The sequence below is a fragment of the Pan paniscus genome, chromosome 12, assembly GCF_029289425.2.
Source record: "Pan paniscus chromosome 12, NHGRI_mPanPan1-v2.0_pri, whole genome shotgun sequence".
Taxonomy (NCBI): domain Eukaryota; kingdom Metazoa; phylum Chordata; class Mammalia; order Primates; family Hominidae; genus Pan; species Pan paniscus.
In genome coordinates, this window is record NC_073261.2 from 31,687,796 (window position 1) to 31,710,239 (window position 22,444).

At 44.7% G+C, this 22,444-nt stretch overlaps 1 protein-coding gene across 21 annotated transcripts in view; it reads left to right on the plus strand.

Moving 5' to 3' along the window:
- KANSL3 (KAT8 regulatory NSL complex subunit 3) overlaps positions 1-22,444 on the plus strand; it is a 47,143-nt gene that overhangs the window by 20,749 nt on the left and 3,950 nt on the right. For 3 of the 21 annotated variants that reach the window (XM_055107649.2, XM_034953748.3, XM_008974409.5), the window contains 18 exons: positions 81-266; positions 5,983-6,114; positions 6,676-6,792; positions 7,019-7,120; positions 7,229-7,300; positions 8,435-8,509; positions 8,690-8,847; positions 10,008-10,071; positions 10,506-10,706; positions 10,906-11,062; positions 12,522-12,599; positions 14,056-14,247; positions 14,704-14,788; positions 15,187-15,317; positions 16,711-16,820; positions 17,235-17,457; positions 17,797-17,930; positions 21,403-21,524. In XM_055107649.2, the coding sequence (XP_054963624.1) occupies positions 81-266; positions 5,983-6,114; positions 6,676-6,792; positions 7,019-7,120; positions 7,229-7,300; positions 8,435-8,509; positions 8,690-8,847; positions 10,008-10,071; positions 10,506-10,706; positions 10,906-11,062; positions 12,522-12,599; positions 14,056-14,247; positions 14,704-14,788; positions 15,187-15,317; positions 16,711-16,820; positions 17,235-17,457; positions 17,797-17,930; positions 21,403-21,444 (2,259 nt within the window). In that variant the 3' untranslated portion in view covers positions 21,445-21,524. Of the gene's footprint in view, positions 1-80; positions 267-5,982; positions 6,115-6,675; positions 6,793-7,018; positions 7,121-7,228; positions 7,301-8,434; positions 8,510-8,689; positions 8,848-10,007; positions 10,072-10,505; positions 10,707-10,905; positions 11,063-12,521; positions 12,600-14,055; positions 14,248-14,703; positions 14,789-15,186; positions 15,318-16,710; positions 16,821-17,234; positions 17,458-17,796; positions 19,917-21,402; positions 21,526-22,444 lie in introns of those variants that run through there. The other 18 variants (XM_003805740.5, XM_034953756.3, XM_055107657.2 and 15 more) reach the window with 16 other exon arrangements.

Consider the following 22,444-nt stretch of genomic DNA (forward strand, 5'->3'; position numbering starts at 1 on the left):
CTCACTGGCTGACTGACTTGTCCCCCTGCTTGTTAACCAGGTAGTCCTCATGTTTTATTACTTCCACTTACATCCTTCAGGCTTGTAATGAGCCAGTGCTGCGCCGTGTTGCTGTGGACAAGTGTGCAAGGAGAGTGCGGCAGGCTCTGGCAAGTGTGAGCTGGGATACCAAGCTGATCCAGTGGCTGCACACCACCCTTGTGGAGACCTTGAGTCTGCCCATGCTGGCAGCCTACCTGGATGCTTTGCAGACGCTGAAGGGGAAGGTAAGGCTGTGATTGGGGTCTGCCCTGTCCTAGGGATAGCCATCCTCCCCTGTGGGTTCAGGATGTGGGGTTAGGCAAAGTAATTATCTGGTCGGTCTGGAGTGCATGGCCAAAACTAATGGGTTTGGTACTAAAATTGGGAGACAGGGTATCATTTCACATTTGTGTCTGGTGTAAACGTTTTCAGCCCTGCTGGCTCCAGGATGAGGTATGGGGCCTGAAAACCAGAGTATACATTTAGCCTTCCTAGCCTTGCAGCTTGTGGTTTGAGTCATGGCTGAATTGAATTATCATGAAGGAGACGAAGGGTTTACCAGGGAAGAGTTTGTTGAGAAAGGTGACAGAAGCAGACCCTTGGTGCTCGGAGCACTGGGAGATTGCAGAGCAGGACGTGCCGTGATGCCTTCAATTCTGCTCCCCAGGGCATGAGCCTTTAGTAGCAACACTTAGACTTTTATAATTCAGTACAAACATATCATTATAGTTCCCTGCTTTCTTACTTAGTATTGCACAAAGTTAAACTGTTTTTCTTGGTGATTCCAGTGATTGCATCAGGCTATCGTCAATGTGGTAGAATGCGGATGCTGGAGGCAGATTGCCTGGCTGATCTCAGCTTTGTTACTGATTAGCTGTGTAAGCTTGGACTGGTGTCTCATCTCTAAAATGTGGCTGATAATAATAGCTATCTAGGATTTTTATGAAAATTAAATTAGTTAATTCAGGTAGGGGACTTAACACAAAATTGGGCACATAGTAAGCAGTGAGCCCACAGTAATTATTATTACTAATATTAACAGTTATTTAAGTAGTACCCTCATAGGTTCTTGAAATATTTGGGGTGTTTTGCTCCAATACAAAATGGCCTCACGGCCGGGCATAGTAGCTCATGCCTATTATCCTAGCACTTCGGGAGGCTGAGGCAGGAGGATCGCTTTAGCTCAGGAGTTTGAGACCAGCCTGAGCAACATAGCAAGACCTTGTCTCTACTAAAAATAAAATAATTAGCCAGGCATGGTGGCACGCGTCTGTAGTCCCAGCTAGTTAGGAGGCTGGTGGGAGGAGGCTGTAGTGAGTTCAGTCCCGCCACTGCACTCCAGCCTGGGTGACAGAGGGAGGCCCTGTCTCTAAGAAAGAGAGAGAGAGAGAAGAGAAAGAACCAAATCAATCCAAGTTGTCTGAGGCCTTTTTTTTTTTTCTTTGGAGACAGGATCTTCCTCTCTCACTCAGGCTGGAGTGCAGTGGCACTATCATTGCTTGCTATAACTTCGAACTCCTGGGCTCAAGCAATCCGTCTGCCTCAGCCTCCCAAGTAGCTGGGACTAGAGGTGTGTGCTACCACCACACCCAGCAAAAAAAATTTTATTTATTTATTTTTTTTTGAGACAAAGTCTCACTCTGTCGCCCAGGCTGGAATGCAGTGGCACGATCTCGGCTCACTGCAACTTCTGCCTCCTGGGTTGAAGCAATTCTGCCTCAGCCTCCTGAGTAGCTGGGACTACAGGCGTGTGCCACCCCGCCCGGCTAATTTTTTTGTATTTTTAGTAGAGATAGGGTTTCACCATGTCTCGATCTCCTGACCTCGTGATGTGCCCGCCTCGGCCTCCCAAAGTGCTGGGATTACAGGCGTGAGCTGCCGTCCCCTGCCACACCCAGCTAAATTTTTAATTTTTTTGTAGAGACGGTCTTGCTATAGGCTCGTCTTGAATTCCTGGCCTCAAGCAGTCCTCCCATCTTGTCCTCCCAAATTGCTGGGATTACAGGCATAAGCATGATTCAGTTTATGACACTTTTTTTTTTTTTTTAAATAGTTTTACTTTCTGCTTCACAGGAAGCTGGCTCATCTTGCTGCTGTAAGTTGCCTGGCCAACACGTTCCCTCAGCCACATCCCCAAAACTTGCAGACTCATTGTTTCTTATGTGTTTTTAAGTTAAAGGGTGCCAAGTTTGTTAGAAGACTGGTTTAGTGCTGAAATAAAACTCAGGACTAGATACATTAATGATATTCATGGTAGGAAATTTGACATTAGTTTTTTTGTTTAACTAATACTTATTTTGGGCCCTACGTGTGTCAGGTACTGGGGTGAGCAAAACAAAACTGGTCCCTTCTCTGGTGGAGTGTATTTTCTAGTGAAGAAAGAGACAAATGAAAAGGGAGTCCCAGACTTTCCCCTGTACTGCTCCCCTGTAGTAGAAACCCTGGACCCGGGAGGTGAGTGTGGGGCCCAGACTGGATCCTGGCAGACAGAGAGTGGTGGCCCAGAAGTATCGTAGGCATCTTCACATATGTTCTCCTCAGCATTCTACCTACGGTAAAAGTGTAACATTGGTGAATACACTGTAGGAGATGAGTGTTGGTAGTGGCCAGGGTCTCGGTTCTCTGGTGACCCTGCTTCACTCACCGTGGCTAGCATAATTTCCCTTTAAGGAGGAATTTGTACTGCTGCCCTATTTAAGTTACTGACTGGACATATCCTGGGTGCATGTCGGATATTATGAGCATGGCAGACCACTGGGGGGACTCCATAGCATGCATAGTTGGGTGTTTTCCTCCCATGCTGCTGGGCCACGGTGTGGGTTGACTGGAATAGTGGAAGGCTCGCTGGTACACCAGTCAGCAAGGGCCTCAGACTCAAGGCAACATCCTCTCTGGGCTGTGCTCTCCGCAGTGGTTCCTCTGCCATCGGACTCTTATTTTCCCATGACTATATTTAGATTCACAACAAATACTTTGGTTGTTTCCCAAAGGATATAAATGATTATAGGATTGTTTTACTTTTAAAGTGCCTGCTGGATGTGAAAGCGCAGGTGGATGGGATCATGCTCTTCACCCAGCTACTTTCACTATTAGATCCATTATGATAAAGAGGGCAGAGAAGGTATAGACCTTAGCCTTTTAATCGGCTGTTGAGAGTGAATGCAATGCTGGAAAGGCCAGGGAAGCTTGGTCTTCCCAGCTCCAAGTGGAAAAGTCAGTATTGATTTTTTATCCCTTGTTGACAGGAAGCAAGTGTCAAGGCTTTTTGGTTTCAAAGCTATATACTACTGTTAGATAAAGCTTAACCCAGGGTCAGATCCTTTGCCTCAAAGTGTTGAGTGGGTCACAGTTCTAGAGTGAGTTACAAAGAACATGAAGATCCTTTGCAGTTTGGTCTTATCCTTTGCGGTTTGGTCCTATCTTTCCTACTGGCTTTTTACATCCTCCTCCTTCCTTACTTGCATCCTTGACTTTTGTCCATCTGTGCCTGGAATAAGCTCTACACATTCTTGCCTCTTGCTGATGTCTCTGATGGGAAGGCTTTTCTCTCACCTTCTGTTGGAATCCTGCCTGTTCCAAAGAGCCTGTCTCATTTCACATGCTGTATCTTTAGATGAAAATTGCCTCTTAACTTCTTCTCCATTGGGTGGTTTGAATCATAGCAGTTTGGGCTTCTGTTTCTTTCATGGCAGTTATCGGTCTTTCCCTATTCCTTTCCCCCACCATTATTTGTGTGTTTGTCTTCCTTACCTCTTGTAGATTAAATTCCTCTGCAGTACTAGCCTGGTACCTTGTAAAAGCAGTTGCACGAATATTTGTTTCCTGAGTTAAACTGAGAAAGTCTAATGGTTATAATTCTCTAATTTCTCATACAGAAATCCTTTTAGTGTCTCTGTTTTTAAATTAAGAGCAACTTATCTTCTGCTATTTTTGGAGTTTTACAACTTGCATCAAACCGTAGTACTTTTTATTCTCCAATTTTTCAAAACCTTTTTCTTTCTCTGAAAACTGCCTCTAATATTTAAACATTTTTCCTTTCCCCTAGGTCATTTTGACCTTTTGTGGGTAGCATGGAATTCGCAGATATTTCTTCTCAGTGTAAGCATCAACATGTCTGAAACCTATATTTGCACATCTGTAATGTCACATTTCTGGTAGATAGTAAAAAACAGACATGAGATAAAGTACACTGTATATAGTATAGCAGGATATATATTTTTGTACATAATAACAGATTTATTTAGTACACCACAGCTTGAAGGCAGTACTCTAGAAGAAAATGGAGATTTAAAAATATTATAAAATCAACTGATACTCATTGAGGAAATTTAGGGAACGTAGAAATCTGTAAAGGAAAAAGTCACCCATAAACTCCATAGAGATCATTATTAACATTTTGTCTTTTTTTTTTTTTTTGAGACAGTCTCCCTCTGTTTCCCAGGCTGGAGTGCGGTGGCACACTCTTGGCTCACTGCAACCTCTGCCTCCTGGGTTCAAGCGATTCTCGTGTCTCAGCCTCCTGAGTAGCTGGGACTACAGGCCTGCAGCATATTTTCTTTAAAATATGATTCTATTATATTCATTATTTAGAAATCTGTTCTATCCCACTTAATGTATCTTTTTTTTATTTTTTAAATTTTATTATTATACTTTAAGTTTTAGGGTACATGTGCACAACGTGCAGGTTTGTTACATATGTATACGTGTGCCATGTTGGTGTGCTGCACCCATTAACTCGTCATTTAGCATTAGGGGAGTAGAGATAATTTTTTTCTTTTTTTCTGTCTTTCTTTTTTTTTTTTCTTTTTTCTGAGAAGAGTCTCACTCTGTTGCCTAGGCTGGAGTGCAGTGTCGTGACCTCGGCTCACCACAACCTCCACCTCCCGGGTTCAGGTGATTCTCGGACCTCAGCTTCCCAAGTAGCTGGGATTACTGGTGTGCGCCACCACACCTGGCTAATTTTTGTATTTTTAGTGGAGACAGAGTTTCACCATGTTGGCCAGGCTTATCTCGAACTCCTGACCTCAAGTGATCTGCCCACCTTGGCTTCTCAAAGTGCTGGGATTACAGGCATGAGCCGCTGAGCCCAGCTTTGAGTAGAGATAATCTTTATATTTTCTATTTTACCTGTAACATTTTAGCAAAATTATTTCTGTGTGTTATTATATATCCTTGTAAATATTTGAAAGCTGGGTGCAGTGGCTGATGCCTTTAATCCCAGCACTTTGGGAGGCTGAGGTGGGTGGATCATTTGAGGTCAGGAGTTCAAGACCATCCTGACCAATATGGTGAAACTCCATCTCTACTAGAAATACAAAAAATTAGCTGGGTATGGTGGTGCACGCCTGTAATCTCAGCTACTTGGGAGGCTGAGAAACAAGAAATCGCTTGAACCTGGGAGGCAGAGGTGGCAGTGAGCCAAGATCAGGCCACTGCACTCTAGCCTGGGCGACAGAGCGAGACTTTGTCTCAATAAATAAATAAATTCTTGTAAATATTCGAAAATAATCTTTAATATCCAATTAGGTAGATAGTTGACTAAACTACTCCCTTACATATGCACATATATATTAAATTGTTTTTACTTTATTATTATTCATAGTTAATTTGTCTCTGTGCATAACTGTCCCCATCCTTTTGTGTGTGTGTTTGTTTCTGATACGTTTTCTTTGGAAAGGTTCTCAGAAGTAGAAACATTTGGAAAAGGGATGGGAATACATTTAAGTCCCTTGCTGCATATCCAGACTGCTTTCCAAAGGATTGTACACATTCACTTTTCATGGTGGGAGCATACTTTTCACCCGCTTATTTATATATATTCTTGATCCTTAGGAGGTTTTCAGAGGCTTAGTTGAAGTCTGTCTATGGCTTATAGTGGGGCTCTGTTCTTCTGCTTGATTGCTGGTGGTGGAAGGTCTCCTGCTTTACACTGGAGTCATCTTTGCTGTTTCTTCTTTGTAGATCCCAACCTTGATTGACCGGATGCTTGTGTCATCCAACACAAAGACTGGGGCTGCAGGAGCTGAGGCCTTGTCTCTCCTACTGAAGAGGCCCTGGGACCCTGCTGTGGGTGTGCTTTCTCATAACAAACCAGTAAGTTGGATGGCTCAGGACTTAACAATGGTACATAAAAATTTTAGACTCAAGCCTTAGAACCTTGGCAGGAGGATAAATGGCTTCTTTAACTATTTATTATTATTATTATTTTTTGAGACAGAATCTTGCTCTGTTACCCAGGCTAGAGTGCAGTGGCACGATCTCAGCTTACTGCAACCTCCACCTCCTGGGTTCAGGCAATTCTCCTGCCTCAGACTCCTGAGTAGCTGAGATTACAGGCATGCACCACCATGCCCAGCTAATTTTTGTGTTTTCAGTAGTGACAGGATTTCACCATGTTGGCCAGGCTGGTCTCAAACTCCTAATCTCAGGTGATCCACTTGCCTCGGCCTCCCAAAGTGCTGGGATTGCAGGTGTGAGCCAGCATGACTGGCCAGCTTCTTTAACTATTATTAATAATTTATTTTACATAGTGCTTAACATAATTTCACAAGCAAAGGAGCATTGGTTGGGATGAGAAAGTTATTGGGATACTTGGAATTTCATGAAAGGACACTTCTCACTCACTGGTTTTTGGGTGGGATTCTTCCTCTTTAGAGCAAACTCCCTGGCTCTCCGCTGATTCTCATCGCCTCCTCTGGTCCCTCCAGCTCTGTGTTTCCCACTTCACGCCGCCACCGCTTCTGGCAATCTCAGCTGTCCTGCTTGGGCAAGGTATGTGTGGGGGCAAGAGGAACTCCTTCCTGGCAGGGAATATAGTCTTGGAGGATTGAGGAGAAGAATATGTGGGAGGAGGTCAAAATGGGTAACTTGAATGTGGAGCCTCCTCTAACCCTTCTTTCATGTGGAATTCCAAGGTTTTGGGTTTAGGGTAGGTTAAACAGAATTGAAAGATTTGAAACTTACCTCTGCTGGTGTGGGGGCTACTTCTTTCCTTCAGGTCATCCCTGTAGCCACCCATCTGCTGAACAATGGCAGTGGGGTAGGAGTTCTACAGTGTCTCGAGCATATGATTGGGGCAGTGAGAAGCAAAGTGCTGGAGGTGAGAATACCCGTATTTCAGTACATTGTGGCATACCCGGCATTCTGGGGTTGTTCTGCACCTATCTTTGGCCTCCTGTCTTACTGTCTTCTTTCTCTTCCCATGAAGATTCACAGCCATTTCCCACACAAACCCATTATCTTGATTGGCTGGAACACAGGAGCTTTGGTGGCCTGTCATGTAAGTAATTTCTATCTTATTTGGAGGTTGTCCTAGGATGGAATACCACTAATGATAGCTACCATTGAGTCCTTTACTGTGTGTCAGGCTCTGCGCTAGATACTTTACCTAAATAATTGCATTTTAAACTGTAGAAGACAAATTTTATTAAAACAATTTTTAATTTATTTTGGAAAACTTTAAGCAGAAACAAAAGCAGGTGTAGTATAATAAACCCCCGGATCCTCACCCAGCTTTACCAGTGATCAACTCTTGGCTGGGCTTGTTTCATCTCACCCTGCTCATTTTCTTTCTCCCCTAGATTGTTTTGAAGAAAATCCCAAATATAATAGCATTTTCACACACACACACACACACACACACACACACACACGGGTATATATCTGTGGAAAAAAAAAAAGATCCCTTTTTTCCTCTAAACATAAGTACCATACTGTTCTCCCACCTAAAAAACAACAGTAATTGTAGCTGGCAAATATTAATAGCTCTGGAATTTGATGCTGTGTTCATTTCAGTCTTTTTCCAAGACATCAAGGAATCTTTTCGTATTTTACATATATTTGTATGTCTGTCAGTTTGTGTAAGTGTCCCTCATGTCCAAACCCTTAATTTTGCTTCATGCAGTCCAATCAAGTGTGATAGCTATGAGAGGAAGAAGGTCCCCATAGTCCCTGCTCCCAAGGTGTTAGGCCTTAGCAGTTTGCTCCAAGAAATCTAGGCTGTCTGGTAGCTATCCATTAAGTTCAATAGAGAGAATTTTTTTTCACTTAAGGGTTAATGGCAACATTGTGTTCTCTTGACTATATTTACTATTTGTGGAGAAAAATGGAGCAGGAGGGCTCTAGTTGAGGGGGTTGACAGGGTAGGAATACTGAACCTTCTATCCTATGGTTCAGCCACCTGCTGGGGTCCTCTTGGGGCCCCAGTTCTCTAGGTAGTAGCTGCTTATGGAATGACATACCTTGTGTCTTGTGCTCTTACTGCTGCCATTGTGGCAGAAGATGCACCCGGATATTAGGACAGGAGAGGAAGAGGTGAGACTGTCTGGTGGGTCTGGACCACTCCTGGATTCTGGGTAGGCTGAGGTGCCATGAACTCAGTTGACGTTTAGACAAACTGTTCTGTTATTTACAGGTGTCAGTAATGGAGTATGTCACTGCAGTTGTCTGCCTTGGGTTTCCTCTGCTTACTGTGGATGGCCCCAGAGGGGTAAGAATGTGGTAAAACTGAGTGCTGGGTCGTTGGCAATGGGAGCGCGAGTGTGCATGCCTTGTCCAAGCTGATGCTGAGGCTGACTGCAGTTGCACGGCTGATCCTCCTTAGTGGAGTTTCCGGGTCAGTGCTTTGTGAATATGAAGAAGCCGATTCTAAAACCTATACCTGTTTTAGGATGTAGATGATCCCCTCTTGGATATGAAGACTCCAGTCCTCTTTGTCATTGGTCAGAATTCCCTTCAATGTCACCCTGAAGCCATGGAGGACTTCCGGGAGAAGATTCGAGCTGAGAACAGCTTGGTGGTGGTTGGGGGAGCTGATGACAATCTCAGGTGGGTGGATTCTCCCAGAGCTGCAAGAGAGCTGTGTTACAGTGTTAGAGATAAGCCTGTAAGCTGGCAATGTAACTACAGACCAGTCTGGTTCAGTTAAAAGACAGCATTAGCCGGGCGCGGTGGCTCACGCCTGTAATCCCAGGACTTTGGGAGGCTGAGGCAGGCAGATCACAAGGTCAGGAGATTGAGACCATCCTGGCTAACACGGTGAAACCCCGTCTCTACTAAAAATACAAAAAATTAGCCGGGCGTGGTGTCGGGCGCCTGTAGTCCCAGCTACTCGGGAGGCTGAGGCAGGAGAATGGTGTGAACCCAGAAGGCGGAGCTTGCAGTGAGCCGAGATCCTGCCACTGCACTCCAGCCTGGGTGACAGAGCAAGACTCTGTCTCAAAAAAAAAAAAAAATTAAAAAAAGACAGCATTAAAAAACCTTTTTTAATATTTGAAATTTCAGATTTATAAAAAGTTATAACACTAGTACAAAACAATTCCTATATACCCTTCACCTGATTTTCTAAATGTTAAACATCTTACATAGCCAAAGTGTAATTCTCAAAATCAAGAAATTAACATCTACATGATACTGTAATTTACAGACTCATGTTTCATCAGTTGTTTCCCTAATGTCATTTTTCTGGTCCAGCATCCAGCCCAGGATCACACTTGGATTTAGTTGCCATGTCTCCTCAGTCTCCTTTAATTTGATAGAGTTCCTCCATCTTTGTCTTTCACGACCTTGAGCTTTTTTTTTTTTTTTTTTTTTTTTTTTTGAGGTGGCACCTGGCTCTGTCGCCTATGCTGGAGTGCAGTGGTGCAATCTCAGCTCACTGCAACCTCCGCCTCCTGAGTTCTGGATAGAGTTGATCTATTAAGCTATAGGTATAGGAATTCTGGAGCGGACTGTCCTGGGCACTGTGCTTGGTTTCTTTACATATGTTATTTTGTTTAATCCCCACAACTCCATGAATGGGATGTTATGATTCCCCATTTTGCAGACATGGAAACAGGTTCGGAGAGGTTGCATTACCTGCCTAAGGCTAACATGGCCCTCCTTCTGGGGCTAGAAAATAAACAACCCAGAAAAGAAATACATTCTTATTTTCATAGGATGCCATGCAATGTGTAAGAAGTAAACATGTCATCCTTTTTGTTTCTTAGAATAAGCAAAGCAAAGAAGAAATCAGAAGGGTTGACTCAGAGCATGGTGGACAGATGTATTCAGGTAAACAGTTGTTTTGTGTGCTTTTCTCAGCTAGGCTTGCCTTTCTGTAGCCTTTTAGGTTTGGTCTTATTGGTAGTGGTCTCTTTGGCTCTAAGGCTTCCACTGGGGCCTCTGGTAGGTCTCAGCCATAAGCAAAGAAAAGAAAAATGAGAGTGGTGAATTAATGTAAGCAAAGCATCACGGGGGAGAGTGTTGGAAAAGTGGTGGAATGTGACCACCCCAGAGCTCCCCCTGACAGAGGCACTTGCTGGTCTTCTTGAACCACAGTTGCTCAGAAGCCTGGGATTTGCGCCAGACCTTGTTTGAGTGGGGAAGGACTGGCACATGCGGATGCCAGAGCTGAGGGAGAATCTGTTTTAGTTGGAAAGTATATGAGAGGTTCCCATTCTCCAGATGAGGACTAAAAGGCCTTGGTTGGCTCCTCTCTACACTAGGATGAGATTGTGGACTTTCTGACTGGAGTGCTCACTCGTGCTGAGGGTCACATGGGCTCTGAACCTCGGGATCAGGATGCTGAGAAGAAGAAGAAGCCCCGCGATGTGGCCCGCAGAGACTTGGCCTTTGAAGTCCCTGAGCGGGGCAGTCGACCTGCCTCCCCAGCTGCCAAGCTGCCCGCCTCACCCTCAGGCTCAGAGGTAGTGTGAGCAGGGAGGGAGCGCTTTTGCTGGGGAATCAGCACCACAGAGTTGGTTCCTTAATTTCCTGGGGATGCCTCTGTCTTATTAGTGCCATGGGCCTGTGAGTTCCTACAAGGGGAATTCCAGAGGGACATGCTGACTCATGGTCAGATCCTAGTAACATTGTCTCATCTCTTGACCTTCTCACCTTACTCAGGATCTCTCCAGTGTGTCCAGCAGCCCCACCTCCAGTCCCAAGACCAAAGTGACCACGGTGACCTCTGCCCAGAAGTCCAGTCAGATTGGAAGTTCTCAGCTGCTGAAGAGACATGTGCAGCGGACAGAAGCTGTGCTGACCCACAAACAAGCTCAAGGTATGGGCACTTGGCCAGTGGCTCCTCTTGGGTCTGTCTTCTGTAGTTCATGTCACATGGCAGTTGCACAGTATTGATATCTATGGCTTTTTCAGGGGGATGTGAGAGGCGCCCTTTCTCACATTTCTGTGCAGGCAAAATTCAAAATTAATTATTGAAATGAATGCCAAGGCCTCTGAGTTAGTGGGGCTTTGTGATCACTAGTTATAGCTTTGTCTTGCTGTTCTGGGGAGGCTAGGCTTTATGAACATGTATATTGGCCTAAACTTTTTTCTAGCTTGCCAGCCACTCCTCCAGTCGGGGCTCTCCAATCATATGTATTGGGTGATTGATTTTATTAATCAGATTCTAGGGTAACTCACCTGGCATCATGCCCTTTCTTTGTTTGACCCTTGAAGCGTTAAGATTCTCACACTGAGACTTTCAGTGAAGTTTATCAGGGTTCTCTGCATACAGGTTTCAGATGAAGCTGGGAAGTATTCATATAGTCGAAAGTAAGAGTTTGATGAGCTGCGAGTGCTATGAAAGGAGCTATAGAAAAGGGAGAGTTCATTGGGTAGGGAAAGAAGAAACAGTGGTTCTGTCCCCCTTCCCCCACATTGATCCAGTTGGGTGGCCTTGAGGTAAGGCCTCTTGGGCATTGGTGTTTAACGATGCGTCCAGGAGCATGTCACCTGAGCTTTTCAGGAATAGGGTTGCCTGGGAAGAGGCAGCAGCCAGAGCTGGCTGTCTGGCAGGCAGACGTGGAGGGGATAGGAGGCTCATCTGTTTACTTTCCCTGTGTTTCTTTTAGTGGAGCCAAATGATCAGAACCGAAACCCAGACCTCTTGTGAGTTTGCTTATAAGAGTAGTACTAACAAGGAGTAGAAGTGTGAGTGGATGGGAGGAGTTGAGAAATGAGGCCAGGCCCCAAGGGTCTGCGCGGATGCTCTGCCATGGATCTTCATGAGTGGTGGCCAGAGCCAAGTCCCGTGTGGACAGTGTGTCTTTACACTTCTGAAGAAGACAGAGCTGGTGGTCTGCTGTGCTTCTGCAGAGGGTGATTAGTTGAGAATCTAAGGAGTTTGGAAGGCTGATTGGTGAGCTGGGTTTGAAATGGGGATCTAGGGTGTCATGGGGGAGAGTAGCAGCTTTAGAACCCTGGCTTAGCAGAGCTGATGGGCAAACGGGGAATACTAATAGCAAACATATATGGAGTCCTTGCTGTGTGCCATGCCTTCTTCATGGCACTCGCATTGCTGTAGTTTGTTGAGTTTTGGCATGGCCCCATGAGGCAGATAGTACTATTCAGTTTTAGATGCTTCTACAGACTGACTCCGTGGCAGAGTCAGGTTGCCATGCAGTAATTTCAGAAGGAGCCCCTATTGGCCATTTTCTACAACCTTTTTTCTTATTCCCTCTCTTTTTCTCCCTTCTCTGGCTGGCTGTGATTCTGTAATTCTTTCTGATTCATTCCAGCACAGTTTGCTGCTTTTCTGAAACAAAATATGCTGGTGAGGAAAGCTCTTCCTCCTGGCACCTCCTCCTGTCTCTTTGGTGAGTATTACTCTTTCTTGCCTGCTCGTCCACTACATTCTGCTCCTCAACCCCTTATTTATTTTCCATCTCTGCCTCTCATCTGCCTCAGTTTGGTTTCCTCCTGTTCTTTTCTCTCTTTCTTTGTATTCTTTTGTTTTGCTGACCCCTTTTGCTTACTCTGTAGTCTTTGCCCTTTTTCCATTCTTTTGTTTGCTTCTCATGGTGTTTTCTTTTTTGTCTCTTAGTGTGGTTCTTTCTTTCACTATGGTCTTGGCTCTGCTGCTTTTTTGTATGTCTGTGGCATTGCCTGAGTCTCAGTTTCCTTGTGTGTTTTTCTCCCTGCCTCCTGTCCTGTGTTAATCTGGTGGCTACAAGCCTACCAGCCACATATCAGCATAGAACCTGAAACTCCTTTCCCCTACACCCTCCTTCCTACTCTGATTTTAGCCAGTGCATTTGTCCCCTAAGCAATCCTTCTAGCTGGTTATGTCCTGACTGTTGCCTCATGCCAGGACCCCTCCTCCCTCCTCATGTGACTGCTACCTTCCTCCCCACACCAGTCTTTGCTTCCCTGTGCTACAAGAGGACTAGGGTGGACTTCTGGGTTTAAAGAGGAGGGAATCTTTGAGGAAGCTTGAAAGATAACCTAAGAGTCCAAAAAGCTTGGCTGTATACATGATGAGCCTGTTTGATTCAGTGGAAGTGGAAGCCCATGTGTGAACAGATGGCCTTTGTCTGCACTAGTACACATGACCTGGGGACTAGGTTGTGACATGGGCCAGTGTTGCCCTGTTACTTTTGGGTAGGAGCCGTGAGGTTTCCTGGTTGAGGTACTGTCTCTCCTAGTAGCTACTCATAGCCAGCTTTTAGTCCTGGTGACACTCCTCTTCATTGCCTCCATTTGGCAAGTGGATCCTCAACTGTGGGCTCTTAGGGCAGGGTGGGACTCTTGAGAGCCTTTGGAAAACTCTACTTTTTAGAGAGGACTGGATGACCTGCTCCTCCATGAGTTCTCATAGAATGTTTAATGTCTCCAACTGTGTGATGATGTGGGGAGGGCTTCAGACAGGAAGATGATCACATTTTTTGAGTCTGAGAAGGACTGTTTACTCATTCTGTTGAGTCCTCTATTTTTGTTGTTGTTGCCATTGGCCTTGGCTAGGCAGGGTCAGGATGTCTTCTGTCTTTTAATTCCTACCAACTCAGGGCCCCTTCTCTTCCGACTCCAGTGCAGGATGAGGGATGAGAAGGGTGCCATCCTCTAAGAAGGGCAAAGTGGGGTCCCCCACGGACAGGGCCTGAGTGAAGTGGTCCTGAAGCATGGGCAGTCTCCTTTGAGGGGTGGCCCTGTACGTAGAGTGGTTCTCCTGTGTGTTCTACATTCTACACATGGCTGTGTTGGTGCTGGTATTGACTGAGCGTCTGTTGGGATTTTTTGGATTGTGGAGGATCTCAACTCAGCTCCATCTCTTAGTTCCCATTTCATCAGAACCACCAGAAGAAGGAGAGAAAGAGGATCTTAGGGTTCAGCTGAAGCGACACCATCCCTCGAGTCCCCTTCCTGGCAGTAAGACCTCCAAACGACCGAAGATCAAGGTGTCCCTTATCTCCCAAGGGGACACAGCTGGAGGGCCTTGTGCTCCTTCCCAAGGAAGTGCTCCAGAAGGTGAGTTTCTCTTGGTACGTTAAAGGAGAACTGAGCTCTCTCAGGTACACAGCATTGCCCTTTGGTGGCCATTCATCAGCATGTCAGCCTTTGCTTCATTTTGAGAGATGCCTGGAGCAAAGAAGACATGAGTCTGTACATGTGGGTAAAGTTGGCATGAGTCCATCTGAATGAGGACCAGGCAGGCAGAATATGAGAGGAAGCTGTGCCGTCGTTCAAAGCATCCTATATTTTGTTCTTTTTTTGTTTGCTTCAATTAAAGGTACAGAATATTTCAGGAAGTTTAGAAAATAGAAGGAAAAAATAACCCCAACTCTCCCTACTCTAGCATAGTTCATCTTTTTTCATTTTCCAGTTTTCGTCCGTAATATCTTGCATTTAGCCTAAGCTGTGGAACCTGGAAACGTAGAGGCCAAATAGGACTGACCAGGGGCCTTGGGGTTTTCTGTTTTGAAGCTGCAGGTGGGAAGCCCATCACCATGACACTGGGGCAGGCTTCAGCAGGGGCCAAGGAGCTCACAGGACTTCTCACCACAGCCAAGTGAGTGTTTATTGGACCATCTGTGTCTATTCCTTTTTTCCCTTCCCTCTGTTTCTGGTTTATTTAGTGCTTTGGAAAATGATGGATTCTGGATTCTTGTCAGTTTTGGAAATGTGACTTACTTCTGATTGGGATCTTTGTCTTGCTTTTGAGTCAACCCAGAGTTCACTTTTACTTAAGACTCCAAAGCGTCCCCTGGCTTTTGCTATAAGTCCTGTAAGTAAGGACTTTTAGAAGACTAGAGGCCAGGTACAGAAAGTGGGACAAAGAAGCTGAAGGTTTTTGGTGTATGTCTGCTGCTGAAAGCCTTGCTGGGCCCCACTCTGTACCCTGCCAGTGTTGCTAGGGCTTGCTGTCCTGTGACCTTTGGATAACAGAGCTCCTTCCTTTGTCTCCAGGTCCAGTTCTTCTGAAGGTGGAGTCTCAGCCAGCCCAGTCCCTTCAGTGGTCTCCAGCAGCACTGCACCCAGTGCCTTGCACACACTGCAGAGCCGCCTGGTGGCCACATCTCCTGGCAGCTCCCTCCCAGGTATCTTGTGGCCCAGCATTCTCCCCTTCCAACACAGAATTTTTGGTCTGCTGCTTCTGGGTGGTCCTGGGAAAGCATCCCTGGAGCTGAATCCATAGGATGGGCCTCTGGGTCTTAGAGTGATCATAGAGGCTTGACATGAAGCTGGAATTAGCTTGGGCAGAGGGATTCCTTGGCCTTGAATAAATGCAGTGAGTAAATGTCCTGGTCTGCAAGTGAGTAAATGTTCCAGTCTACAGGTGCTGTATCCTCTACTGTAAGGAGAAATAGCCGATAGGACATATATGTATAGTCAGCCTTTCTTATCCACAGGAGATTGGTTCTAGGACCCTCACCACTACCAGAATCCATGGATGTTCAAGTCCCTTATATGAAATTATGTCATACCGTTGGAATTCTATATCCACAGGTTTCTATCCGTGGTTGTTTGAATCTGCAAATCTGCTGTGAAGCTCACAGATAATTGAGAGCTGACTGTGGTTTTACTTTGCTGTTTTAAGCACGTCTGACTGAATAAAACTGGAAACGGTGCTACACTGGGCATTAGCAAAATGAGACATTTTTCTGTCTGTGCTTGTCTCTCACTTTGTCCTACCCACTAACCCTACTTTGAAAGGCCTGTTGCCTGAGCCCAGCAGGGCCAAGGCATTGCAGAAACCCTCTCCTGGCCAGGCATGGTGACTCACACCTGTAATCCCAACACTTTGGGAGGCCAAGGTGGGTGGATCACCTGAGGTCAGGAGTTTGAGACCAGCCTGGCCAATATGGTGAAACCCCGTTTCTACTAAAAATACAAAAAATTAGCCAGGTGTGGTGGTGGGCACCTGTAATCCCAGCTGCTTGGTAGGCTGAAGCAGGAGAATCGCTTGAACCCAGGAGGTGGAGGTTGCAGTGAGCTGAGATTGTGCCATTGCGCTCCAGCCTGGGCAACAAGAGCGAAACTCCGTCTCAAAAAAAAAAAAAAAGAAAAGAAAAGAAACCCTTTTCCTTTAAGAGAACCTTTCTTATTGCTTTGAGGCTACTTCCTTACTGCTTTGATTGTGTGAGGCGAAGTGAAAGTTGGATATTTATAATTCTTTTGGCTTAAAAAGTTCTTCCCTGGAAAGAAAGGAACAAACTTGGATTTCTCAAAATGGTCTAAAATGTATGACTGATGGTTTGCAGCAGGTGCAGAGCAAGTCCGGGGCAGTGTCTGGCACAGTACCTTTCCTGTGTGGCATCCATTGCGTGTGTGCCTGGCTGGGGAGAGCTTCCCGCCTTCTCTCTGAGGACGGGTGTCCAAGGGCAAGCACCACTGGTGTTTTAGTTGGTGGTGAGGGTGGATGGATGTGGCTGCTCTCGGGATAGTGCAAGTGATTGAGTCTCTACTGATTCCTGCTATGTCCTCTCTTAGGGGCCACATCAGCCAGCAGCCTCCTCCAAGGCCTCAGCTTCAGCTTGCAGGATATCAGCAGCAAGACCTCTGGCCTTCCAGCAAATCCCTCCCCAGGACCAGCCCCACAGGTGCACATCTGCCATCTGCTGGGCTGGGCAGGTGTAGGGAGGAGGCCTCCTCAGCTTAGTTGGTTTTGGCAGGGAAACTAGGTCTGGAGTCAGTGGATCAAGGACAAACAGCCTTCTAGCTACATAGCAGGGAACTTACAAAAGTTAAGGTCTATCATTTACTGTGTGACCTTGGGCAAGTTTCTTGACCACTCTGTTTTTGTTTCCTTGTCTATAAAATGAGGTAATAATAGTACCTCCCTCATAGAGTTGTTATAAGAATGAAATAATATATGCAAAATGCCTGGAAGAGTACCTTGCATGTAGTAGGCACTCAATACATGTTAGCCTTTAATAATATGCTGTGGGCCCTCCAAACTCGAACGTTGCTGTTGGGCGACAGCTTCTGATCACCTGGGCTTGTGTGTCCCACAGGCCACCAGTGTGAAGTTGCCCACCCCCATGCAGAGCCTGGGTGCCATCACCACGGGCACCAGCACCATTGTCCGTACCATTCCTGTGGCCACCACTCTCTCCTCCTTGGGTGCCACTCCTGGTGGGAAGCCCACAGCCATCCACCAGCTGCTGACCAATGGGGGCCTCGCTAAGTTGGCAAGCAGCCTCCCTGGCCTGGCTCAGATCTCTAACCAAGCATCAGGTGAGTCTCTCATGAGAACTGTGGGGACTCCCAGATCTGGGATCTTTCCCCCAGGACCTTCCCATCTCATGTGGGCAAGGTATGATGTTGAAACCAGTCCCACAGGGTCCTGGCATTGACCTTTGGATTCAGCTGTGTGGACCCATCCCCCAGAGAGGTTGAGAGAACACAGGCTGTTTCCTGTTGCCTTTCAGATTGACTGATAGGGCATAGATGACCCAGCTGGGGAGGAGGCCAAGGGACTGTGTTATGTGGGGGAGAAGCTCTCCAGGAAAGGAAAGCCTCAGTAGAAGGTGGAGAGTGTGACTCAAAAATTCTGCTTCTCTCTCTTTATCTCAGGCTTGAAGGTCCCCACCACCATTACTCTGACACTTCGTGGCCAGCCGAGCAGGATCACTACACTGAGCCCTATGGGCTCAGGAGCAGCCCCATCCGAGGAGTCCTCTTCCCAGGTGCTGCCCTCCAGCTCACAGGTGAGTCTGCCAGGAAGGACTGAGGACATGGGCTTCATTATTGGGAAGTTTAAGACCAGCTGACTGGCTGATTGAAGGGGCTGCCCATGCACTGGACAGATGAGATTCAGATTCAAATTCAAATCTGGATTCTGGAGTTTGTGGCTTTATAATATTGAGCGAATCATGGACATCTTTGAGCTTCCTCTTCTACATCCCTCCCTTGATATTGTGAAGATTACATATGTTCAAGTGGGTAGCAGTGTCTAGTATTTAATGTTTTTGTTTACTTTTCCTTTCGTTTCATTTTTTTCTCATCCTTGGTTTCATCCTTCAGAGGTTATGAGTAGAGGCTACTTGGCTAATGCTCTTTCTTTGTTTTTATTTTTATTTTTTGAGATGGAGTCTTGCTCTATCACCCAAGCTGGAGTGCAGGGGTGTGAACTCGGCTCCCTGCAACCTCCACCTCCCCGGTTCAAGCAGTTCTCCTGCCTCAGCCTCCCAAGTAACTGGGATTACAGGCGCCCGCCACCATGCCCGGCTACAACAGGGTTTCACTGTGTTGACCAGGCTGGCCTTGTACTCCTGACCTCAAGTGATCTACTTGTCTCGGCCTCTGAAAGTGCTGGGATTACAGGTGTGAGCCACCGCTCCTGGCCCTTTCTTTGTTTTTAAGGACATGGAGACAGAGATATCTCACTATGTTGCCCAAGCTGGCCTTGAACTCCAAGGTTTAAGTGGTCCTCCCGCCTCAGCCCCCAAGTATAATACTCTTTCTTTGACATTGGCTTTCTAGCACTGTGCCTTCCCATATCTTAGCATTTATTGCTGTCTTTTTAGGGCACAGCTAGGTTTTTATAGGTCTCACCCAGGAAGTCATGATTAGTTTCTCTTAGCTGATCTAATTTCCACTGTGACCTTTTCAAGTCAAATATTTCTAATCTTAAAATGGTAATCTGAGGAGCCACTCAAAGATTAGAAGTTAAGCCAAAAAACAGTTTGAGTCTAGTACTGAGTGTGCTTTCCTTCAGTATCCGCTATACAGCCAAGGCCTTCCTGTGTCTCCCTGTCCTTTCCACCATGTCAACCTGCTTGTGAACTGGAGGTGCAGTGATAGTTCCTGAGCCATTCTAAAAGCTCTTCTGTCTCTTCCTCTTTAGGGAAAATACTGCACAGAGGTCAACACCTGACATTCGTTGGGATCATAGCTACCTTTTTTTGCAGAGGGATGGAAATGTTTTAATTTTATCTTATTTCTTATTTTTTCAATTATAAAAATGATTATGCTTATTTTAAGTAATTCAAACATTATAGAAATAATTAATTTAGAAAGGGAAAGTTTCCCATGATGCTACTCCTAGAGATGATGTTCACTGTTAATAGCCTGATATGGATCCATTCAGATTTTTTTTTCTACACAAAGTATGTTATTTTATTTATTTTGTACAAATATGGGATTACAGAGTATGGACTGTTTTGTAACTTGCCTTTTTTTATAAATCATGTCGTGACACGTTTCCCTGTCTGTGTCTTTTCAGAGGCTGGCTAGTATTTCACTGAGTAGATGTATGAAGATGTATTTCACCACCTTCTGTTAGGTAGATAGCTGGGTTCTATTTTGGTTTTTGATATTTTAAATAATGCTCTGGTGAACACTTGTTTATTCTTGTGTACCTCTGGGAGCATTTCTCCAGGCCAGAGAATAAGTAGAGGATGTGTACCTCTAATATCTGGGCAGCTGCTCACTAACTGCCCTTCAAAAAGTTTTTGCTACTTTACAATTCTAGCCACAGTGATGAAAATATGTTTCATATTTTGTGGAAATCAATATTTTTAACTTTATTAATCTGGGTGAAAAATGAAATTGTTTTAATGTGCATTTTCCTGATTACTTAAGAAGTTTTATGTCTTTTATGAAATGTTTGTCATATTCTTTGAATTATAGTGGCTTTGTATATTCAGATGTTAAGTCTTTATCTGTTACACAAATTACATATATGTTATTCCTGTCAGTGGCTCATATTTTTTTTTCTTTCTATTGAAGCATTCATTGAATGTCAGTCTTTTAACTTTTATTTCTAGATCATACAGCCATTTAAATTTTTCATATAGTAAAATCTTCAAATATTTTCCTTTATAGCTCCAAAGTTTTATGCCTTAAGAAAGCTAGCCCTATCACAAGAATATAAAAGTAATCCTTTTTGTTTTTAAAATTTGAATTGTGGTAAAACATATATAACATACAATTTACCATTTTAGCCATGTTTCAAGCTTACAGTTCAGTAGCATTGAGCACATTCACATTGTGGTACAGCCATCACCACCATCCATCTCCAGAACTTTTCTGTCATCCCATATTGAAACTCTCTCTTTGTGTTTTCTTATAATGCTTTTGCTTGTTTCCTTTAATTCCTTATAGTTCACTTTTGTATGTTAAGTGAGGTAAGGATGAGTCCATTCATCATTCCTCCACTCATCTAAAATCCACTGCTGTCACATTCTAAAGTACTGAACACATATGGGCCTGTTCTGTAGTTTTGAATTTGTCTATCCTACGCTGGCCTTCTGTTATGGGTTGATAGTATGGATCTTGAAGTTAAGGGAGTGTAATTCTGTTTCTAGTTTGCTAAGATAATCTTCATTCTTTTCCTTTCTCATGATAGTTTTGAATTTTTTCCATTATTCTTTTAGAATCACATGAAATGAATGAGGATAAACATTTCCTTTTTTTTTTTTTTTTTTTTTGAGACAGTCTCACTCTTGTCACCCAGGCTGGAGTGCAGTGGCACGATCTCAGCTCACTGCAACCTCTGCCTGCCAAGTTCAAGCTATGCTCTTGCCTCAGCCTCCTGAGTAGCTGGGACTATAGGCTCATGCCACCACCCCCAGCTAATTTTTGTATTTTTAGTAGAGACAGGGTTTCACCATGTTGTCCAGGCTTGTCTTGAACTCCTGACCTCAAGTGATCCACCCACCTTGGCCTCCCAAAGTGTTGGGATTACAGGCGTGAGCCATCATGTCCGGCCAACATTTCCTTCTAATCAGTTAAAATGATGAGTTACTTTAATAGGTTTCCTAATATCAAACTGTGTGAATTCTAGATGCAGTGGCTTTTTCAGTGTGTCCTATTCTTTTTATTATACATACAAAGGCAACAAGACCCTATCAAAAGAACGAAATGAAAAAAGAAAGAAGCTAAGCGTTTCAAAAGAAAAGCATGTCTATTCTATTTGCTTTTATTTTACTTAGGATTTTGGCATCTATATTAATCTCCTCAGGCTTTGGCCCATAGTTTTCTTCCCCGCCACCCCTTACTTCTGTGTGTGTGCTTTCCTTTGTCTAGTTATGTAAAAGGGGTAATTCAATCCTTGTAGAATGAGATGGGAAGTGCTTTTCCCCTCTCATACTCTAAAACAGTTTTATAGTACAGAAATGATAGTTCCTTGATGGGTTGATAGAAGTGACCTACAAAGCCATTTGGGCCTGTTTTTAGGGTGTCTTCATCTTTGCTGATGCCATGTTGATGGACAACTAGAACACAGATCCTGCCACGTGATCCCTTCCTCCTGTGTTAGGTAATCCGTCTCAGCTTGCCATGGCCTGGGCCAGCCAGTTACCATTGAGAAGAGAGTAGAGGTCATTGAGAATCCCCCTTTTCTGGGGCTCAGTTGAAGCACAGAATAAAGATCAAGGTCTGGCCTTCTAACTGATGATGTTAACATGAGATTAGTTTTCATCTTAATAGAATGGACGTAGGCTGGGCATGGTGGTTCACGCCTGTAATCCCAGCACTTTGAGAGACCTAGGCAGGTGGATCACGAGGTCAAGAGATCGAAACCATCTTGACCAAAATGGTGAAACCCCATCTCTACTAAAAATACAAAAATTAGCTGGATGTGGTGGCGTGCACCTGTAATCCCAGCTACTTGGGAGGCTGAGGCAGGAGAATTGCTTGAACCTGGGAGGCGGAGGTTGCAGTGAGCTGAGATTGTACCATTGCACTCCAGCCTGGGCAACAGAGCCAGACTCTGTCTCAAAAAAATAAAATAAATAAATAAAATAAAGTGGATATGTAATTGCTAGGAGGAGTCAGGTGGTGATTCTTTTCCAACAAGCAAGGGGGTGTTATTAGATTAAGGCTTCTTGCTGATTCAGAAGCTTCTAATAGCTCTGTTCAGATTGCCAGACAGAGCACTGGACTATGGGTCAGGTCATCTGTTTTCAGCCAGCTGTGTGATCCTGGGCAAATCACCTATCCTTCTGGGCTTTGGTTTTCTTAGCTGGTTTAGAGAGGAGGTTGACTTAATTCAGTGACTGTTGTGGTGGCAGGATCAGAATCTCCTCAGGCTTTGGAAACCGACGTTTTTTAATGCTTAGAAACAAACTACCCATTTTTTTGACGTTTATGAGGCAATTGGAAATTTTAACACTGACTGGATAGTTGTTGATATTACGGAATTGTTAACCTTTTTAATGTGTGATAATGGTATTGTTAGGATTTTAAAACAGTCATTTTTTATTTTGGGGTTCCATAC